Source organism: Nyctereutes procyonoides, unplaced genomic scaffold (genome assembly GCF_905146905.1).
Source record: "Nyctereutes procyonoides isolate TBG_1078 unplaced genomic scaffold, NYPRO_anot_genome, whole genome shotgun sequence".
NCBI lineage: Eukaryota > Metazoa > Chordata > Mammalia > Carnivora > Canidae > Nyctereutes > Nyctereutes procyonoides.
In genome coordinates this window covers 8,795,838-8,819,984 of record NW_026575122.1, presented here as the reverse complement: position 1 = coordinate 8,819,984, position 24,147 = coordinate 8,795,838, and the positions used below count along the sequence as shown (strand labels likewise).

General features: G+C 36.6%; 1 protein-coding gene across 2 annotated transcripts in view; it reads right to left on the bottom strand.

Moving 5' to 3' along the window:
- The window catches only part of GASK1B (golgi associated kinase 1B), a 46,237-nt gene that overhangs the window by 6,599 nt on the left and 15,491 nt on the right, over positions 1–24,147 (bottom strand). For both annotated transcript variants that reach the window (XM_055336662.1, XM_055336661.1), the window contains exon 3: positions 21,710–21,924. In XM_055336662.1, the coding sequence (XP_055192637.1) occupies positions 21,710–21,924 (215 nt within the window). The remainder of the gene's footprint in view (positions 1–21,709; positions 21,925–24,147) is intronic.

Sequence of the window (24,147 nt, the reverse complement as noted above, 5' to 3'; positions counted from 1 at the left end):
ATGTTGCCTCACTACCACAGCAAACCTTATGAACTGCACAAATGACCGTCCTCTCTGTCTTCTGCACAAAAGTGAACTTTGTATCAACCAGCATATTTTGAGAAACAGGGATTGTAAAAGAAGTCAGCCTAAACCAATCTTCTATGTCATTTATGTAAAACCAGTCACATGAGACAAGGGTGGTCAGTGAGCCAAGAAACATTTGGATAATGCAGAGGGTACATTGCTGATCTACAAGCAACGTACAGATAAAGGGAGGCCTCTCTTGGGATTGGTTCCAGGCAGCTGATCCATGGGGCTATAAGTCTAAGCAATGATTTATCCAAAAGGTCACATAGGCTGATTGCAGAGAACAGTAAATTCCCACTTCAGGTTAAAGCGTTTCTGTCTGATATGAGGACAGGGGTCGCCCAAAGGTGAGCAAGAGTGTCCCCAAGCGAATCACTATAGGTTAAATGAAAAAAAAAAAAGCACAAATTAGAAAGTATTAGAAAAATTTATGGAGCCCTTTCTCTTTAAACAATTTGATTCATTTTGTGTAGTATCCTGACTGCCTTTGAATATAGGAGAAATCAAGTGACATAAAGAGATTGCATCTGATTGGCAATCATTTAAGTTAAGATCAGAGAGTCGAAGAGGACATGAAAAATAACCCTTCTAGAAGCTGCTTCTCCGTTGATCTTCCCTCTTTTATATACATTAACTAATAATTCTCAAAGACGTTCTATACCATTGCTCCATCACCATTGTATGTTTATATCCAGTTATAATGACATTATATATGGGGAAAAAACTAAATCCTGCTTAATTTTAACCGCAACATTTAAGGTCTGTTATGTTGGATAAATGGTTTAGAACTTAAGTTTTATGCACCAAAACTTAGCCCTTAAGTTCGCTGAGTGGCTCAGTCTGCTAAGGGTCTGCCTTGGGCTCAAGTCACAATCCCAGGGTTCTGGGATTGAGCCCCACATCTGGGCTCCCTGCTCAGCAGAGAGTTTACTTCTCCCTCTCCTTCTGCTCCTCCCCCTGCTTGTGCTTTCTCTCTCTCTCTCTCTCTCTCTCTCTCTCTCTCTCTCATTCTCTCACTATATCTCTCTCAAATAAATAAAATCTTTAAAAATAAATAAATAAAATAAAATTTAGCCCTTAAACTACCTCATAATGGTACCCAGAACCCTGAATTTTTTTCTTCATTGTTAATTTCATATCAGTGAAGAAACGATGAAGACATAGAGCTACATTTCTGTTGTTTCTACAGCAAAGCCATCAGTAGCAAATATATTGTTAAATAATAAGCACCTTAGAGTTTAGACCACAACTTTCAGTATTTCTATAAATATTATACTCTTCTATTTTTAAACTACAAGAAAACATTAAAAGTTAGAGGTGGAAAAAGACCGATTTAGGTCATTTTTTATTGCCTTCCCAGCCTAGATTGTTTCCTACAGTGTATTTTTAAAGTGCTTTGTCTGATCTAATTTTGAATCACTCAACAGTCTGTGATGATTTCACCACTTCCCCAACAGACTGTTGTGCCATTCAAGTCTAACAGACCTTATTATTAAAAGTGTGTGTGTTCAGCTCAACTCTTCTTCTAGAAAATGTTCACCCTTCCTTTTATTCAGATCTACACATAATGTTGGTGGGTATGTTAACACACATTGAGTGTGTGTGTGTGTGTGTGTGTACACCTACAAATATAGAATTAGATTTTAAGGCCTCAAATAATCTGGGTTTCACTTCATTTTTCTTATCTTCTAACTACAGTAAATTATGTCTTTGTATTATTGTCCTTGTCTAGCAAGGGCCTAAGTAGCTCTTAAATCTTGTTCCCTAGCTCTTCTCAGAATTTTTAGAGTCTTCTTTTTGAATTCACATTCACTATACCAAAAATAATTTGACCACAAAACCATAATCCACTCCCTTAAATTCAATGCCATGTTGCTTGGCATTTAATTTAGTTATATGTTGAATACATTTCTGCTTACTTCCAAGAGAGTCTACCTATTTTTTTAAAGCCTAATAAAGCATATCCTCAATAGCTATGAATCCGTAATATGGTGTTAATATATTTTTTGGCACACACATTAAAATAATCATTCCATTTAACTACCGCATAATCAAACACTGTAATTCACATCCACAAGTCTATGTCCTTAGAAAATTATCCTACAAAGAAGACTCATTGGGGGTAAATTTTATCAGGCTAGCGACTGTGAGTATTGATCATCATTAATGCAACTTGTTCAAATTCACAACCTCTCACTTTTTAAAACAAGGAAAATCTTTTATAGAATCGATCTTCTGAATCTGAAGATTACTACCAACCATCATTTTCCATAAAATTACTCTTTCCTCTTTTAGGAAAATATATCTTTTCAATGTTTACCTAACTAAAATTATACTCAGAAAAATCCAGGTGTCCCAGTCAATTTTTTTGTTGTTGGTGTCGTGGAGATATTTTTAGATATACTGCTTTCTTCTAAAGTTCCTTTTTTTTAATTCCATTTTCCTTTTGGGAGTGTTACTTTTGCCTGAATGAAAAAATTATCATATGAATGACTCAGTTATGTTTACAGAACCTAAGCAAGTAGGCCTCTGCTGCACTGACCAGCTACCCAAAGCCCCATTGGAATCTATAGAAACCCAATGACATTCCACTCTTACACAACGCCCATTCTAGATGTGTCTTCAAAAAGTGGGTCTATCGAAGGGCAAACATACGGTCTCATTCATTTGGGGAATATAAATAATAGTGAAAGGTAATAGAGGGGAAGGGAGAAGAAATGGGTAGGAAATATCAGAAAGGGAGACAGAACATGGAAGACTCCTAACTCTGGGAAATGAACTAGAGGTGGCGGAAGGGGAGGAGGGCAGGGGATGGGGGTGACTGGGTGACAGGCACTGAGGGGGGCACTTGACGGGATGAGCACTGGGTGTTATTCTGTATGCTGGCAAATTGAACACTAATAAAAAATAAATTTATTATTAAAAAAATAATAAATAAATAACAAAAAAGTGGGTCTATCAAAGCAATGGCTTCATAGCTTCTTTTTCCTCAAAACAATGGGATTGAATGACTAATTCCAAGAAATATCTGAACAAATGCAAAAAAAATATTCTAAAAGTGCTGCTAATATTAATGAAAAACATAAGAGCAATCATTTACTGAGCATTTAGTATGTGTCAGGAACTGTAAACTTAATGCTTTATATGTATTGTTGCTTTTAATCTTCAAAGCAACCGGAAGAGATCAGTGCTACCAACAGTCCCATTTGATAAGAGAAGCAAGTGAGGCACAAGGAGACTGGTTGACTGACCCAAGGTCCATCACTTCATAAATGACAGAACTCAGGATTCTAACCCAAATATTCATGTCCTTCCCCATCCTGATTGTATATCTCATATGTAGCCCAGGTGGTAGTGAAGAAAAAAAAAAAAAAAGCAAGTGCATTTGTATAGAATATTAAATGTCACTACATTTAATAAATGCTGGTTATAAGGTTTCAGCAGAAATACCAAAAAAAAAAAAATGCAGTGTAGGAGTTCAGATAAAAACGCATGAAGGAGAGGATATTATGGTTGTGTTTTGAGAGACAGGGAGTATTTGCTAAAAAAATAGGCAAAGGCATGAAGGTAGGAAATCAAAAGACATTTTTAGAAGAACTGAGAGTACGTTAGACCAGTAGTTCTTAGACTGTCTGTAGTGAAAGACCAGGTAGTTTTGGTGTTTCTCTCCCTCAGCCTCACAATCCATATGGATTGTTATTTGTTAAATAATAATGATAATAATTTATCACTGGAGAAATAAAATTTTAAAAAATACAAAATACCAACCAAACATTTGTTAGAATCAACAGATGAAATTCCTCTACCACATTTCTATCAAAGTTTCTAAGTGCTTGCTTGTAATTTTTATACTTGTCATGGACTAGTAAACCAGCAGAGACCTTGAGTTCCACTTTGAGTAGGACGGTGTGGGCCCGAGCTGTCGAGGGTAAGGGCAACGTGAAGGCAGGTAGCACAGCAAAAGATGGATAAGAGTATTTTTATTGTGCCTTTAGGGGAAAGCCAAAAAATCTGATGTGCCTTCAGGTCTCACTATATTTTCTCAAGTTGAGCTGGAAGAAAGGTAAAGGCAAGGGAGCAGCACATCAAGGGAAAATGTTAAAAAAGAAAAGAAAACTAAAGGGAATCAGGACCTCTCTTGGAAGCTGAAGACAGAATAAAATAAAGATGTTCTTCCTCACATAGATTAGAAATATCTGGGGCACCTGGGTGACTCAGTAAGTTAAACATCTGCCTTCACCTCAGGTCATGATCTCAGAGTCCCACCTTAGGCTCTCTGCTCAGTGGGGAGCCTGCTTCTCCCTCACCCATTCCCCTTCTTGTGCTCTCTCTCTGTCAAATAAATAAATAAAATCTTAAAAAAAAAAGAAATTCCCCTAATCCAAATATTTTTTTTCATTCGACTCTTTTAGTTAAATTATGTGACCCTGTAAATTTTTCTACCGCAGTTTCTGTACATTTCTTTAAGGGACTCAGTGAGTGTATGTGTGTATGTACGTGTGTGTTTCTGGTTGCTGAGTCAATATTTAAGATCCCACCATCTCTTTTCAAGTTATTTGTTTTTAATCACTTAAAAATTGTACCTTTACAAAGAAAACTGTCTTTTTTTAGAGAGAAAACTTAAATAATGCAATAAAATGTGTAATAAAGTAGACTTTAACAATTTACCATAGTAACTCATCCAATACCCGGTACCTACTAGGCACTCGATAGTGTGTATTATAAAAAGAACTTTCGAGAGTTAGGAAGAATCAAATACAATAATGGTGACATAGGAAGACATGGGTCTTTTTAAAGTAGCCTCTACTGGATAGAGGGGAAAAAATGGGAAGGGAACAAAAAAAAAAAAATGGAACTGCCTGTGCTTGTCATTTTCTCTCAGTTGGCTCCTTTATTTGGGTTTAGTCCCACTAACCATGGACCAAAAACTGTTCTATCCCACAGAGAGTCTGCCATAATACCTTACGGGTAATAGGCACTTGAGAAAGACATTACAATCAGATGGGACAGAAATAGCAATAGGGTATCCTTTTCTATAATTAGCAGTTTTCTACAAGATTTCTTTGACTTTCATTTATCTCATTGGACATCTCATTTGTCTTAAGAAAATGTGTGGAGGGAAAAAAGTCTCATTTTCAACAATTATCTTATTTCAAAAAGGCAAAAAGACAGTGGGTATCATTACCATTATCAGCCCAACCCCAGGTACAAAGAAACACAAAAACATATAGACGCATTTATTAGCTAATGACTCACATTGGAAAATCCTTGTGTGTGAATTTGTCTTGATATGAACCAGTATATGGCTGCCACGTTACCAGTGAAATTAGGTGGATCCCTGTAGTCTACTGAACATTGTGAAGCTAGACCAGACTGTAGAGAAGACCAACCTCAAACGAATCTTGCAGTCCCCACGGTACTTTTTAATACAGACTTAGTGTCTCACTGTGGGAACGCTACACAAGCAAAAGCAAAAGTGTTCTCACCAGCCTGCACCTGCATCACTCGGGAACTCTCACCTCATAAGATAATAGATTTAAAAAAAAAAAAAAAAAGATAATAGATTTCATATTTGTTCTGTGCTGCCATGGCAACAGGTGCCTGTTAAAATCCTATGCATATAAATGTGACCAGCAGAACATTTGATGAACGATGAGAAAGTAAAAATAGTTCACAATATATGCATCTAACAATGCCATAGACTCGTTTTTGCCTCTGCCTCTGTAAACAGCAGTCACTGCTCTACACTACCTAACCTGGAGAATTCCATTTAAAAATCCTTCTCAATATGAACCAATTCAATGTAGAATCTCTAGTTTCTTCCATGTTACTGAGTCATAAGTAAAGATAGAACAATATTTCTTTATGTATAAGTAAGAGCATATTTATTTATTTATTTATTTTTTAGTAAGAGCATTTTTAATGCGACAATGCATTTGAATCTATTTCTAATGCATGCAATGTTGGGAATCCACATATTGTACCTCTGGATAAGAACCAGAAGTCAAGCATCATTCCGCCACATAAAGACTCTGGAGAGAGTCACCAGGCAAGTGATAATCTATTTTTAGAGAAAGAAAATTCACATCTGTAATTTGCACAAGCAGAGCTGCATGGAAATAGCCTCAGCCAAAGGCACACCCACTTTCCTCTAAAGATTTATAAAGAACACTCAGACTAAGAAAAACAATGATTTTTACATTTCATAAAGTTTCGCTTTATGGAATGGGTTTATGTTAAACAAAGAAAATTAAAACAAGAGTAATGTAAGTAAAATGTTTAAAAAGTGCCTTCTTTTGAGGAAATGAAACACCATTTTCAACAATTTAACATTAAATCAAGTTGTAAGCAAGCTTAAGATTACACATACTTACATCTGAGGGAACACCGTCACTGAAAACTTTCTTTGTTTGACTTGACTGTATTAACTTTTAGCGTTCTCATAAAATTTTTATCAATTTTATCTTCTCCTATAATGTTGTATTTTATGATTAGGAAGTTGACAAAAGCAAGATAATCTAAATGATGATGCGAAAACACAATTCTGATTACAGTAACAATGATTCTTTGCTTGACGTAACTTTAGTCAGGCTCCTGCACCTTTCTCCTAGACCTATCTGTGCACTTCCATATACAATCCAGTTTTAGTAAGAACCTGTAAATCAGTTTAATCGGAGTCCCCCACCATTGATATCTGATCACTCTCGATATCTAATTGGGCTCCTCATCTTCCACCAGTCCCCCCAGGGCAATGTCTGATGGCCCTGGTCTATCTTCAGCAAGAATCTGGTTAGGCCAGTTAAACCAGAACTTTTCTTACCCCTGGTGCTTCCTCTTCATAATTTGCCATCCACTGACTCCTCTCCTGCTCCTTGGCTGTACATTCACACTTGCCCATACTGTACTCAGGGTGGAGCCCAATCTCCTCACCAAAAAGTCCCATTACAGTTGTCCCCGTACCTAAAAGGATCATCCTGAATAAGGTCTCCTTTGTCTTTAACAAGCGTCACTGAACATTTTTTTTCTTTAATAATGATGAACACAATCTAATACAACATATCCAAAAGCTATTTGAACTCATATCTTTTGATGGAAATTGGTCCTCTTTATAAAAAGCCAATTCACTCTCTGCTTATTGAAAATAAATACTGCTTGAGAGTAGAATGGTGATTGCCAGGGGCTGGGAAGTGGGGAAATGAAGAGATGCTGGCCAGAAACTTGCAGAAAGAAAGAAACTTGCAGTTGCAAGATGGGTAAGTTCTGAGGATCATATTATAATTAATTATGCTCTATTGTATACTTGAAATTTCCTGAGATCGGTAAGCATTCTCTCGCGCATACACGAAAAGTACCTATGTGAGGTGATAAATGTGTAAATTACCTTGATCATGGAATTTCACACTGTATACAAACATCAAATCAACACATTATACACCTTAAGTATATACAGTTGTGTTTGTCAAGTATCCTTCAATAGAACTGGGAAACAACTAAAAAAAAAAATCTGCCTTACAAAATTAAATCTTTCTCGAAGATTATTGCTACACGTACTTACAGAAATCCCCATTTGAAGACAGATTTATTTTTATGCTCTCTGGGTTAGCAAATAGCTATAAAGTCCTTTATTCAGCTTGGATACAGAAGTCCCGGGATACTGCTAAGCACTTTACATCACAGACTTTCCAATTATCAAGATAAGCCAAAAGGACACACATTTTTTTCCCACATTACAAATAAGAAAAAAGCTCAGAGATGGTAAGTAACTTGCCCAAGGAGACTAAACTAGTGTTATGACATGAATCTCCACCAACGTCTGCCTCACTCACCACACTGTCTCCCAAGGTAGAAAAGACAAGCTTTTTCCTTTTGTGGAGATTACAATCTGGCACTTCTAAGTGTGATTCACTGTGTCGCTTTCACATTGATCAAAAACACCATACTCTGCATAGTGCACATACTCAAAAATTGTTGAAAAAATGAAAGAATGAACGCTGGCTTCACTCATCTCACCTCTTCAAACCTATCTAATGCAGATAGCTAACTATGAAAAGACCTCTCATTAGGCCAGACCTCCATGTTTTCTTCTACCCATTTTCTTGTAAAAAACTCAAAATCTTAAAATCAAAATCACAGAATCTTAGAATCACAGAAATGTAATACCTTTGAAGTTATGAGCTACCATCCAAAGGAAAGTTTTTTTCAGAAAAACTACTCCAGGCCATGCTTCTCAAAGTTTTTTTAAGAACCTTTGACACATACAGTTATTGAAGACACCAAAAAGGATTACTTTATGTGGGCTATTTACCATATAGAAATGAAACCTGAAAAAATGATTTATGTATTAATTTATTTAAAAATAGCAGACATATCCGTTACATGTTAACATATTTTTAAAGAAATTGCTATACTTTCTAACAAAATAATAAGAGAAATGAAATTGTTCTTCCAAGTAAAAATGATGTTTAATGAAAAAAGCAGCTAGTTCATCTCACAATCCAAACAACTGCATAAAGTTTTTTTCTAGACAACCACTGCTCTGTGGGAGGCATTAGAAGTGCTCTAGGCATTCTTCCTGGGTTATCACACAGAATTTTTATTTTTTAAAATATTTTTCTTTTAAAGATGTATTTATTTGAGAGAGAGAGAGAGAGCATGAGCTGGAGGGGCAGAAGGAGAGGGAGAGAGAATCTCAAGCAGGCTCCATGCCAAGCTGAGAACCCAGTGAAGAGTTTGATCTCATGACTCTGAGATCATGACTGAGCCAAAATCAAGAGTTGGATGCTTAGGGATCCCTGGGTGGTGCAGCAGTTTGGCGCCTGCCTTTGGCCCAGGGCGCGATCCTGGAGACCCGGGATCGAATCCCACATCGGGCTCCCGGTGCATGGAGCCTGCTTCTCCCTCTGCCTATGTCTCTGCCTCTCTCTCTCTCTCTCTCTCTCTCTCTCTCTGACTATCATAAATCAATAAAAATTTAAAAAAAAAAGAGTTGGATGCCACCCAGGTGCCCCTCAAATAGAATTTTTAAAAGGTGCATGTTTACATAGAGGATTTAAGAAAGTTAATAGTTTCACTGCCTCGTCAAGGACATTCTTAAGTGAATCAGGCATTTTTTTTTCATGTATTTTTTTCTTGTGAGCACAGTGGCAATGAAGAGTAGGACAGCTGTTGGTATAATTCAGCGCCAGCTCTGATTCATGCTAAGGCACCACCAGGTTCACCCATTACTGCAAACATCAATGTAGTGAAAAAAGCAAAAACCATCTTAACATTATTATGGAAATAGTATTGACCTCATGGACCCCCTGAAATGGCCACAAAAAAAGCCATTGTCCCAAACAATCCTATCAGTAACAAATTTTTGAAACTCCATTTATCTCTTAGTTATCTATGTCCATTAAATAACAACTTGAATACGGCTGGCAAGAGCGTGGAACCAAAAGAATCTTTATGAACCAGCTCTCAACCCTCTCTGAGTCTACTGGATCAGGCAAGTTTTTAAAAATACATCTTTTAAAAATAATTATACCAAAAAATATCTATATTGAGGCCCATGGGTATCTGTCTGGCCTCTCAGGTGTTCCCATGAATATACTATTGTATTAAGTTTTCCATGGTTTTTTATTTGCTTCCTGGTGGATTTATCCAGGCATGATGCTTAAACCTCCTATTTCCCCAGAACACAGCAGTTAAGTTTGGTTTTAAATTGTCTGTGGTTCAATGGCATAGGATTAGTGGGGAAGCCAATCCCACAGCTAGCTCAAACGATGCATTAAACAATCTTTGAATATCAAAAGGTTGTTATGGAATCACACAGGCTTCCTCAAATCCCTGATCTCTCCAGTCCAGCTATGTATACAACACGATTTAGGATTGAGACATAGTTACTATGCACTACTCCATTTCAGCACAGTCTATAAATTCCAGGGCAAGTGTTGAAATAAGCAAAAGCAGTATATCGTTAAATAACATAACATGCTTTTGACTAATAATTAAATTAAAATTGACCCAGGAATGTTGAGTTGTTTGTCGCTCAGCAATATGAACTTTACGAATATAACTTATTTGACCAGACATTTTCCCCTTTGACTCAGACTGATAAAAGAGCAAAGACTATGTAAGCCAATTTCTGAGTCCACATTTTATGCAAATTAGGCTTTACTATAATCAATGCCAGAAATCTCTGAGAATAAATGCTAGACGGTGGATGGAAAGAATACATAAAATTCTAAAAGCTTTTACGTTGAAAGCCAACATCTGAGGAGTTCATATGCTCCTGAACAAGAGGGATATGCTTTGAGACACAGGGAAGTCTTAACGAGAAGCGCACCAGGATCCAGCAAAACACATTCTTGTGGTAAAGGCCAATAAGCCATGCCTCTGTGATAAACCGGGGTCAGTATGGCTAGACAACTGTTTTTCTTCAAAGTTGCCTCCCTGAAAAACCAAATAAATAGCTTCCATGCTGTGAAGTGAGACAATGTAGTCTCCAAAAGCCAGGCCTCTACTAGAGCGATGATGTCAAAGCCCAAAACAGGGACTCATGGGCCAGTGCCTTTGTGTTTACTTTCTCAACCCTGTCATATTCCTGTAGAAAATTTTTAGCAGCAGACGTACATTCCACTTAAAGGCCATAAAAAGTGAAACTATTTGCCTTTTGAAGTGCTGGCCAATATAATTCTACTCTTGGTTTCCTAATCTGCCTGAGATTTTGAGAATGCTTAACTGCTGAGGGGGCAGGTACAGTCTAGCAGGTCGGTTTTCTGCAGGTTTCACGGACTCCCTACATCAGAGTCTCTTTGGAAGAGAGGATTCCGAAGGAGCCAGCATGTGTGAATGGGATGTTATTCCATGAATAGTCAAAGGGGAACTGGCTATGTGGCTTAGCCAAGAGGACATTTGGAAAGGAATCACACCGAGAAAGAAGAGCACAATAGTTCCCAGGCATAGAAATGACATTGTGTCAGATTCAGAGCCAAGTCACAAAATCTCAAATGATGACTGAGCCTCACAGGTTGATTAGGAATTGTCTAGACAGAACATAGAAATTCCTCAATTCAGGTTTGTTCAATTTGATTGAATCTCATGAGCAATGTCCTGTACTCTTTGTAATTCTGGATTTTTGTTCATAAAGTAAAATAAAAAGTACTATGCTATGACAACAGGAAAAAGAACAAAGGGTTATAGAATAAACCATCTAAATAATACACCTATGAGGCCAAGCAAAGCCTTTCATATGATGCCAAAGTGGCCAGAAGCAGTAAATAAGTGCCCTAAGGGATTTGTTACATTACGATGCTGTTTCAATCTAAGGAAAATTTCTTGGCTTCTGCCTTGCAGACCTATGGTCTCAGGAATATAATCTCCCTAATATCCACCTCCCACAACATCCCTTTTTCTGGCATCATAAAACCACAGCCTGCCTCAACCCTGCTTCTCTCTAATTGGTAAAAGGACAGGAATAGCATGTGGTCAACTGCACTTAAAGTATGTAAGATTCTTAAAAACACACAAATATCCACTTATTATGCATATAAAGTTACTTTTAAATTGACTGAAAGAATGCAGCCTAATCTCATGACAGTGATCATCTATTTAGAGAAAGTACAGGAAGGGGACTTGAAGAGATGGTCAAATGGGACTTTAACTTATTTTTAATATGTTTATATTTCTAGAGTAAATCATAAAAGCAAATATACAAAAAAAAAGTTGACAGAATAATCCTAGAAGGTGGAAACATGGTATTTGTTGTTAGTCTTTGTTCTTTAGATTGTTGCTTTTTTTTTTTTTCTATGTCTCAACAAAGAGAATAGAGAGACATTGAGGAACAGGAAACAGACTTTCAGAATCTAATCCCAACTAGCTTCCCAGATTCTGTAGGCTGAGAACCCTGCAACTAACAAACATGTAAGAATGTATTCTCTGAAGTCCATCATCTAAGCAAATATGATAGTCCTTTACCCCAACTTGACCTGAATGGCAAGTCCATGGAAACAACCTTATATGATCTCATGGTTTCCTAGAGCATCAGAAGCTATAATGAGCAGCTCTTTGCTGCAGAAAATTCACAGAAAAAAACAGACATGAGTCCTACTACTGAGGACTTGCAGTATTTGGAGATTCAGGAAATCACAGCTATGTGTATAGATATACATTCAAAGTCTTATAAACGGGGCGATTCTAGATAATCTCTGTGCTGATCCATTGAGTACTTTCTATCTGCCAGTGCCTTACTCCACTTGTGCTGCTACAACAAAATACCACAGACAGGGTAATTCATAAACAACATTTATTTCTTGCACTTCTGGAGGCTGGAAATGTGAGATCAGGGTGCCAACACAGTCTGGTTTTGGTAAAAGCCCTCTTTCCTAATGCAAACTACAACATCTCACTCTGTCCTCACTTGGTAGAAGAGACTAGGGAACTCTGTTGGGCCTCTTTTACAAGGGCACTAATCCCACTCATGAGTGCTCTGCCCTCATGACCTACTCACTTCCTAAAGCCCCCCTGCCCCACTTCCAATACCATCACGTTGGAAGCTAAGATTCAATGTATGAATTTTGGTGAGACACAAATATTCAGACCAAGGCAGCCAGGTACCATGATAAGCATTTCATGTGATAGGCAAATGTTTTCGTCAATAAGTAAACTGGTAAGGGGGGAAAAAAAAGGAAGAGTTGGGGGTGGAGGAGTCTATAAATTAAAAGACATATCAACTGATGATAAAGTGTAGGATTTATTTGAATCCTGGTTCAAGTAAACAAACCTAAATAATAAATACATAAGCAAACAAACATACAAATAGAACATTTATAAGTCAATTAAAAATTAGACAATTTACTGGATAAGTTACTGGAATTATTGCTAATTTTTCTTTTGAATGTTTTAATAGTCCTATGCTTAAGTTTTATTTTCTAGTGATACTTAAATATTTACGGATGAAAGAATATGATGTCTGGGATTTGCTCCAAATTAATGTGAGTATGGGGAGTAGATTGGGATAGAGATAAAACAAGCCTGGTCATGAGTTGATTATCAATTGTTGAAACTGGATGACAGGTACCCAAGGGTTCATTTACTTTTGTATATGTTTAAGTTTTTTCATATAAAAATTTTTAATTCAATAAGACATTTAAAATTTATTTTTTAGGGGCGCCTGGGTGGCTCAGATGGATAAGCATCTGCCTTCTGCTCAGGTCATGGTCTCAGGGTCCTGGGATCCAGCCCCACACTGAGCTCCCTGATCAGCGGGGCGTCTACTTCTCCCTCTCTCTCTACCTCTTTCTACACTGGTGCTCTCTCTCTCTCAAGTGAATAAGTAAAATTTTTTAAAAATAAATAAAAACAAAAAAAAATAAAATTGATTTTCCAATCATACGGAAATCTTCAGAGTTTTATTTTTTATTTTTGTAAGAAGCAACTAAAACAATTTAAAGGAAAGTACAAAAAGTAAACTCAGCAATGGATTACACATAAATTGCAGGTGGGAAAGATAGAGATAAGGAGATCAGACCTATAGTGATAAGAGTTTGATTCGGATATCATTAATAGGGATGAAAAGGAACATGTAATTGGAATGATTTTGAGGAACTGTCAAAGTTTAGTGCTTCTTAAAAATGATGCACAAAGCAAAGGAAGATTCAAAGTTGACTCAAAAATTTCTGACCTGACTGACTTTAAAAATAGTAATATTATGAATAGAAACAGGTAAGTCAAGAGAGCAAACTGTCAGGGCATGAGGTGACAAATTTGCTTCTAGATATCAAGTTTGAAAGGCTGACATGAAAAAAAAGAAAGAAAGAAAGAAAGAAAGAAAGAAAGAAAGAAAGAAAGAAAGACTGACATGACCATTGGCTATTTAAAGTGAAGTATTGTTTAGCTATATATGCATAAAAATATTCTTTGTGCCCTCTACAATTGTGATGCTTTATTTAAAAATAAAGTCATGAATTGAAGTTGTATAATAAAATAACTGAATAAAAATATGTAAGTCGGGGATCCCTGGGTGGCTCAGCAGTTTAGCACCTGCCTTTGGCCCAGGGCGTGATCCTGAAGTCCCAGGATCAAATCCCATGTTGGGCTCCCTGCGTGGGGCCTGCTTCTCCCTCTGCCTGTGTCTCTGCCTCTCTCTCTCTCTCTCTCTGTCTGTCTCTCATGAAAAAATAAATAAAATATTTTTAAAAAAATATGTAAGTCAAACTTCCTTCTACTGGTAAGATAGCCCAAATCCTTCCTTAATAAATTTTCTTGGCATAGGTTAACCATTTCATCTATCTCCTTTTCTCTGCAAAAATCTCTACATTGTTTGATACAGAAGCAAATCTGTATGCTTCTTTTACATCACCTCCCCTGTCCCTATATATCTAAACATAGGTGCCCAGGAAATACCAGCTTTTCTGGCCAATTTGCTCATGTATGGTAAGCAGTGCTTAGAAGAATAAAACTATAAAGTCACAAAATAATTTGGTAAGTCTTTTTGAGGCCTCTTTAAATATAAGATAATCCCCTGCATCACAGCATCAATAATACTGAAAATATTTTCTCCTAGTGACAAAGTATGGACATGTATATAGTAGAAACTATGTCAAAGTCAGACATTTGAATTTCATTTATAACAAAGGGCACACTTAGCTTTAAACAATTAAAATTCTGTAGAAACCACAATATATTTCAGTTCTTAGCACATCTGTACCTTCAGAGTTTAGAGTTGGTCATTTTTGATGCCCAGAGTATCACATTCCCATGTCCTTTACCTTAGTAAGTGACTCTCAGCCATCAAGTGAACCCCTGTGATTCTCAACATAAAAAGGAATTGTGAAGATTTCTTTTTATGAAGCAGTAGTATTTTCAAAACCCTGTGATCCTTGGCCATCTTTGTTCCCCAAATTCCTGTCAGCTCAGCAACCGATATTGCCAAAGCTAATCACTTTCTTTGCTACTTGAAGACAAGACAGTCTTATATCTTATATAAGACTGATATCTTTTCTCATTGTTTGCGAGCAAATAAACCAAAAAAAACTCTATTATGTTCTTGTTTGGACTTAATGCTACAAGCTATTTAGGCTACAAGCTATTTAGATTGACAGTGCTACTTCTGCAAAACAGCAAAACTGACCCAAACTATTAGAAATCCCAGGGTCCAAGACCCAGGATTGCTATGCCTTTTGCTGTCAGAGTGTCTGTCTGTGAGTGATCTCAGAAAGTTGGAGACAAAATCCTTGATCACTGAGTAGTAGGGATAAAAGGAGGGGAATGCTTGTAAGACCTTCATAATCTATCATGGAGGCCATAGTTGGAATCTTTCTTTGCCTAGCATTTGGATATTCCTGCAGAAACAAATATTCTTTTAGTGAAAAGTTATATTTTCTCTTGTTTAGATGATAGGTGATCAGAATGTTTACTTTTACTATTATCACATCATTAATTGAAAAAAATGATGCATAGATAAAGAATAAAAGAGAATAGGTCAAAGATTACACTTATTAATATAATGTATTATATTCCAGAACTTAATCATTAGAAGCCAGATAAGAGCTAAAAGAGTTGATAAAAGACATACCAATTCATATTATTGTTGTTTGTTGAATTTATGAAAATAAGTTTATTACAGTCACTGAGGAGGAAACTACCTAATGGAACAGGAAGTTTCCATAAGCATAGTTTTTCCTATTCGGAACTTTTTTTTTACATCTTTAGCCCTTTGTTAGAATCCCTCTCTCCGAAACCCTGTCTCCTGTACTCACCTGATTCCTGCAAGGTCTTCAGTCTCTACATTAAATGTCACATTCTCTGTCCACATTCTCTACACATCTCTAAAAACTAATAGCACCTTATTTGTTTCAAAGGATGTTAATTAATCTTAACTCAGTTATGACACTTGATACATTCTGTTATGATTGTCTCTGTTTTTAGACTGCCATAACTCTTGAGGTCAGGGACAGGATCTCATCCATCTTCTCACCAGCCCTAAACCTGCCAAGTGTCTGGGACAGAAAGGGGCCCAAAAGTCTGTCCAGTCCACGTGGAAAGAAATATATGTTACTTATTTTGTTGAAGGTGGAAGCAAACAGCTCCAAAAACACATCTCTGTTAGTCCTCCTCTATCTAAACACTCCTTAATTGCCCATGAAATAAAGTTATACTTAGAAAATGTAAGTATAAGAACTCCAGTAAATAGTAAAAATATTAAATATTTTCTATTCATTTGATTTTTCATTTTCTAAACTTCTAATTCTCTTATTTTACAAAACTTAATTTCTTTGGTGCGATTACAATTTTATTTCTTTCACTTTTAACATTTTTAATTTGGCACTTTTGATTTAATATTTTAATATAACTAGGTAGTTTTCTTTAATCAAAAAAAAAATAACACCCTGAGTGTGACACTCTCAGATACTCTACTACTAATTGAAAGGTTACAGAGTTGGATAAGACAGGGACTTGCCCTTGAGAAATTCACAGCTTATTAAAAAAGACAGAGTAGTCAAAAATAATTAAAACTTAATAGGCCAAGATCTCTAATATAAGTACATAAGAGTAGAAAAATGTAACGATCTGGGAATGACTGGCAATTTCATGAATAAAAATGATAAAATACTTTAATTCTTATATTGATATTAACCTCTACTATTATTTCTGGATGGTCAATTTCTTAATATATAATATTCCCTGAACCTATTATGTACCAGGCATTATTCTAAATTCTTCATGTGTGTAAATGTACTGAATTCTCTCAATAGCTCTCTCTATAAACAATATTATTATTCCTGAGGAAACCAAGGTAGAGAGAGGTTAAGTAACTTATCAATGTTAAAAAATAGTATTGGAAATCAGGATTGAAATTTAGCAGGCTGGCTCCAGGATATCAGTTCCTAACAGATTATCTCTGAGCTCAAAAACTAAGTTTTCTACATCCTAAATCTTTTCCTGTTATTTTATATGACCTTTTGATAGAAATTTCCCAAATCTTATAAACTAAAATGCTCTCTAGAATACTATTCTTTGTCATCCTAAGGAAGGTGAATTTTTGTCTCTACAGTTCATACCCCCACGCTTCAAGAATAAAAGGTTACTTGTGCCTCTATCACATTTTACAGTAAAATGGCATAGCCTTTATGAATGTAGATTTGTTAATTGGGTAAAACAAAAAGAATATTGTGTACAGAAAATTAACAACTGGGTTCTGTATTCTCTTGCCTTGCTGTAGCATCATAGAACAAATGATTTTAGTTTACTTCAGGCAGAACTTTTCTAAGATTGTTGACAAAACCCACCCAATACACTCCCAACACATTCCCAATCACCATTTAAATAAGGAATATATTTGACTTTAAAGTAAACATTTCAGTGTAACTGATGAGAAGGATTATTGTATAAGAGAAAACTATTATGGCACTCCTGAAAAATGGCCTACGCATTTTCACTTATTCGATTATTTGTTCAGCGAACATTTTTAATAAGCATCTCTCTATAAACATTGTATGATGCTAAATACAGGAAGTAAAAAGATCAATTAAGATATAATCTTACAAAAAACATACAATTTCTCTGAGTGACATCTACTATGAACAAAGTCAAATGAAAATCAACAAAGTAAAAAAACTATTTGAGATATATAGGATTGATAATGGTTAATTTTCATGATATACAAAATGTTTTTATAAATCAAAAAGGAAAAGCTATGGAATACAATAAAAAGGACAATGATATAAACATGCAACTCACAAAAAAATGGACTATAGATAATATTTGAAAATATGATATCTTCAATCACATTCATAATGAAAAAACTGGAAATATAAAAGACTTTGCTACCCTCCATAAAATCAGCAAAAATATTAATTAGTTCTCCACTTCCCAAGATCGGCAAGAAAGAGGGAAACATTATAATACCTTACTGGTAAAATTGTAAAATGCTGCAGCATCTGGAGGAAATTAGCGTTTTGTCTGTTGCACTGTGGGAAGCAAGTAAGTGTTGAATGAATAAAAAAACTCTATTCTCATAGATGCCATCCTCATATATATAATTTGAAATACTTTTGTAGATGCCAATCAAATTAACTCTTGACAATCGAATTAACTTCTGAGTTTTAGATTCAATGCTTTAGCCAGAGCCAAAATTGGGAACTCCAATCTCCAATAAAAAGAGGATGTGATCTCTGCAACACACATCCTCATGGATTACCAAGAATGTGAAAGACACCCCCACAACCTTCCCCAGGCACAAAGAGCAAGAAGGCAGATTACAAATAGAACTGACCTGCCAACAGAATCAGTTCCTGCAGAGATAACAGCAGCCTGATTCTCAATATCTCAAGCCAAAGGTGATCTTGGCTTAAACAGCTTGAGTGGACTCAAAGGAGTCATCCAGGTAATAAATTACAAAGCCTGAACTAAAACAGGAGCATAAGCCATTCCTGAAAGAAGATGGGCTGGGTCATTGTATGGATGTGAGGGTAAATACCATGGGGCATATAAATGATCCCCATATTTTTGGCTTGGGAAATTGGAAAATGATGGTGCCACTACTTATCAAATGATTAGGAGGAAGCATTGCTTAGAAGTTTGTCTCTCAAACCAGAACTCCTCAGTTGAGCTCCAGATCCTACTGGATACCAGTTGTGACTCTAGCCAAATTATTTAATTTCTCTTTGCCTTAATTTCCTCATACCTAAAATATGAATAATAATAAAAACTTCTTCATAGGACCATTATGAGGATTAAATAAGTTAATATCTTAGGGCTCAGTACAGAGTGCTTAGAACAGTGCCAAGCGCACAGCAAATGTTATATGATTGTTAGATTATTAATAGTATTAGTTTAAGGACTTAAAATATTTATCTTCATTGAAAACTTATAATAGAGATGTGTCTACATTCATCCTCAAAGTCATAGACAATGGGTACAATGATTAAAGCTGCTGATATACTCAGGGAACTGTGGTTCAGCTGGAATTCATTCTTAGCCAAGGTAATGAACAGAAGTTGCAATGTGAACACACCTCTTGTGAAAAAAGCTCTCTTCCTCCATGATCTATCATATCACTTATAGGCAGGAGCCATCACTATTCCCCTAAAAGACTCTGTTTCAGACAAATGGTATATTTAGGATGCCCTAAATATCATATGAAAATTGCCAACCCCATATCCTTCCTCACATTTGTGCTCACCCTCTTTATCATTTACAGCCTGTGATCTTACTCAAACTCTTCCTTCTTTACTGTTTCATGGCAAACTATTCTCCCCTCCTTAACCTCATACCAGTAAGAACTTTTATATTATTTCATCCAGCCCTTCTTACATGTATCTCTCTTTGTTTCATACACTGTACTTTCCTAAGTGATTTTTTATAAAACTAAACTTGGGTTAGGGCAAGGGGGTTAACCATCTTTACTACTTTGCTACCCCTGTGTTAGTTTTCTACAGTATAATGTTCAGTAGATGCTGCATAAACACATCACCATTGATTAAATGATAGTTGTGATTTCCCTCAATAGAGAGGAGAATGACAAAGACAGAAGGTAGGTAGCAATTTACTTGACGTTTCCAGAATTAACATAAATGTCACCAGAGATAACTTGTAAAAGGTTTTGCCCTCAATTCCGTGTAGGGTAGCTCTTATGTTCCTCAGCTATAAGCCTTAGGGTCATTCTTTTTTCAGAGACTTCACTGCCATGTTCATGGATCATCTCTTCACCCTCCTGCCTCTACTCATCACCCTCAGAAACTTCAACTTCTATACTGTTGAGACTCCAAACACACGGCCTTCACCTACTTAGCCCTAGAAATCTTCACTCATTCCTCACTTTATTGCTAATACATTTTATTACACCAACACCCTTCATTCACTTAAGGATAATCTGGTAGTTTCCATACAATAATGATTAAAAATATGGAATCGAGTATTAGCCAAACCTGCTGAAAACTAGTTTAGGAACTTACTAGTTATGTAATATCAAACAAGTTAGGTAACTGTTAAGAAACAATTCTCCATGGCATTTCCACACGTCTTACATCAGATTTTGCTCTGCACTGTCTCTCCAAGGATATTAGTATAGCAAACAGCCTTGGAAGATACAAAGAGTGTTTCCAACTGATGTGGCAAGCAGATCTGATTTATCTCCTGACCAAGATGATAAAGATAATGTCTGCTTCTGGGGAAATGTTGGGCAGGTTTGCTAGCAACCTCTCATAAGATTAGGAGCTTCCTAAGCTTAGAATTCTTCTGTAATGAAACAAACCACTACGGGTAGCAGTCACCAGGGCCATTCTGTATCATCACAATGGGACTTGAGGGGCAAAGGGACATGAAGCTCATGCCACTTGCTATACCATGAGAATTGAAGTCATCTGTTGGCCTCTGGCCCAGGAGTCTTTTGTCCTCTGCTAACATCTATGAACATGTGGCTGGTTAAGTTGTTAGTTTACAGAAAGGTAAGCTCTCAGACTTTCCACAGTTCTCAATAATAACCTCTTTATGCTTCACTTTCCCTTTTACTTACCTATAAAATGGGGAGAAGATGACTATCTCACAGTTAGTATATTAAATAAAAGGAATAATGAGCTAATACATATACAATGCTTAAGACCAGTCTGAGCCTCGTAGTTGGACTCTACCGCAGTTTTTTTGTGACTCTTGACTGCAATTTTGCCAAATGGCCTGCTCTCTAGCTCAGTTCTCACTGGTAGCTTTACAACACTGACACTATAAATCATCCTCTCCTTGAAAGTTCCTAATCCCTTGAAAGTCTGTGCTGTTGTACTAACCTGTTTTCCTTCTTACATTTTTACCTGTCTCTAGTTCCTTCCCACAATGTCACACACACACACACACACACACACACACAAGTCACCGAAAGAAGTTTTGCAAATGTCCTAAGACACTCTTACATTTTCACAAAATACTAATTAGCAACGCAACAACAGCAGTCAACTGGTTTTTCTAAGATGAAGGAAGAGAAAAGCAGTAATCAGAATGAAGGAATGAAGAGAGTTGTGAGATCCTTGCCAAGAGGAGATAGCGGGTTATAAAAAATCTGTAACATTCTGTGTCAATTATGTAGATGGTCAATATTTATTATTCTATTATTCTCCAATGTCCAATCTTAATGAAATATTTGAAAAAAATACTATAAAGAAAGCAAGAGAAATGGTGGCTGTAAGCGTAGTGACCAACGAAACACAATGTGGAATGATGGAAATACAGTGTGAAAGGAAGTCAAATTTTTACCATCAACAGATCCCAGGGAACCCCAGCTCCAGCTTTTAGAGGTTATCAGAATGTGGATGAGGTCCTTAACCTCAGGAAACATCAGTTTACTCCACAAATGGGGGAAGACCAGTCACCTTGAGTTGTTGATGGGCTTCCTCAATAAATTGGATCTACAATGAGTATGACAATTGCAAGACTGAAGTACTGAAGGAGAACTCCTTCAGAAACTAACAAAAGAGCTGAGGGGTGTTTCTGAATATTTCCCAAAAGAATATAAAACTTTGCAACGTAGTATTATACTTGCCAAATATAGCATTATAGAACTTAAACTCTGGCTTCATCAAAATTCAAAGTATAGAAAATTCCTTAGTGTTAGACTTACATAACTCAGTGTCAGTCTTAGAGAACCACTTATCTGATTTCAGAAACCTACCTGTAACAAAAAATCGAAGAGTGCCAGCTTGGACCACTCATGGTGATGTATTTCAGTACAACCCCATTCAGGTTTGGGTACTCGACCATTTTGCCAGCACTTCTGTTTCAACGACTGTTGGTAAGTTCCCCAGGTGAGCTTAACAGAAGAGTGGGTCTCGTTACTTGCTGGAGATAAAGATGAGTCCCAGAGAATGAGAGGGCACGGGCGGCCATCTATAGAATCCAAAAAACAAACACGCGTTAGCACGTTTAGCATGAGTCAGTGTGAGTCTTTAGGCAGTCCCTCACAGCTTCACCCTGTCACCTACCAAATGCAAGAGTTTGATTACATGATATTTCACAGTCCCTGTTAGACAGTGAAAGATTTTCGAAACAAGACCTTTTATTGATGTAGCACAGGAATAAGCCACTAATCACCAATAGCAATGTCCTCTGGTTAATGTGGTTTTATTCCCCATCTAAAAGCAGCCACCACGAAAAGGGAAAGAGTCCAGGCATTTATAATTGTGTATTCAATAACTAAGTGGAGCTGCTCTCTATTTGTAATAACAACTGTCTGATTTTCTGAGGCCACAGAAAAGGAACTTTTAGAAGTCACAAATTTAAAAGTGAAATTGCACGGCTTACACTAGTCACTGTAATCCCCAAAGAAAGAAAAAAGAAGCAAGATGGAAACTTTTTTTCTTCTCTGATGGAAACAGGAGCACTCTTAGTGATGGATCATTTATTCACACATAATCTCACACACAAAGTACATTTGAACAAATGTCATTTCTACAACTGCGTGCACATAGATGATTTTTTTTAAATCTGTCACTCTAATTGTTTTTGTCTCACCCCTGATAGTTTAGAAATTTCACTGCTAGATTAGATAAAGAATGATGAGTCCAAGTGAAGTCATTACAAACAGGAATGATCACTAAGGTTCCATTAAATGATACTTCAAGCTTAAAACTAGTGACATCCTTTTCCAGTCCCCATTTCTGCCAAATAAAGTCACTGAGAGATGATGTTAGGCGGCTTCACTTGGAAGTTAAAAATCAAAATGATGCTTGTGGGGGGAAAAAAGTCACAACGATCTGGAAAAGCCTACTTAACTCATTCTTAACAGGCCTGGACAACAGAAGCCTCTGAAATTATGACTGGAATGTCTAAGACACATCACAGGAATTTTTAAAAGCACTTTTAAATAACCTAAGAGGTTCTCAATCTATGACTGTATTCCTTTGGTCAAAGACATTTATTTCACCATCTTGCTGGTTTGCCTTTTGTAGAGCTCTTACCTATGTCTGGGCTTTACTATGAGAAAGAGTTGTCTTCTTGAATTCTCTGTTACAGTGACCTCAATAATATTAGTAGCATTCACTCGATCCTTTGGATCATCTGCTTTCCAGTTTTATTCAAAAGAAAAATCCAGCTCCTTTTAGCCTTGTAATTTAGGCCTGGGCATGTAAAAAGTCCTTTAGATTCTGAAAAGTATGCCACAGTCACCAACACACAATTAAGCAAAGAGAGAGAGAGAGAGAGGGAGAGAGAGAGAGAGAGAGAGAGAGAGAGAGAGAGACCACAGATCTAAACTAAAGAACTTCGTTTTTAACACTATCTCCCTTTTTAATTTCCTTTGACTTTTCTAAACGGTTTTGGGGCTGCTGAAATCTAATTGTCTTCTTAGAATAAGATAAATATAATTTTTAATGAGTGGACTCCAAATACAATGCCAGTGTAACAAATAATGATAGTAAAGTCCAGGTAAAAGCAGTCCATCTTGAGTGGGAGACTACATGTAGAGACCAATGTAATACAGTGGGTAGAAGACCCAACATAACTTGCAAAGACATGGTACTTCAGACTTGTAAAGACAAACACTGAGGAGTTCTACCCATTGGTGTCTCTGGACTAAAGTTATATGCAGACAGCACTTGAGATCCTCATAGGTAGGAAAATTCAGAGGGAGTTGAAACCTAATCCTGAAACTCAACAACACAAATCAGTACAGGAGACAGACCGACATGAGGTCTGCAGAGAAGCAGGGAAATGATCTACAGAAACAACTGAAACAGTTAACCTTTTGGGCTGTTTTTCCTCTCCTTTAGAAACATTCTTTTCTTATTTTTAAGGCAATTAAAACCAAATCTACTCATTTTAGGAAATGTGGAAAAACATTAGCGTGTAAAGCTAAGAAAACAAAAATCATCTATAAGCTCCTATTCTAGTAATTGGTTCTGTGACTTATATACTGACTTCTGGAATTTCCCATCCCTTTCTTTCTCACCTAAAAATGTCCATTGTTTTTAGAAATTTAAGAAGTAGAGCTTATGGTGAGAGCTTAGGCTCTTTTGAACTCTGGTCACGTTACTTCGTAGCTTTGTAACATTAGACAAGTTAAACACCCTCTCTAAGCCTTGCTTTCAGCTTCTGTAAAATGGGGGCGAGAAG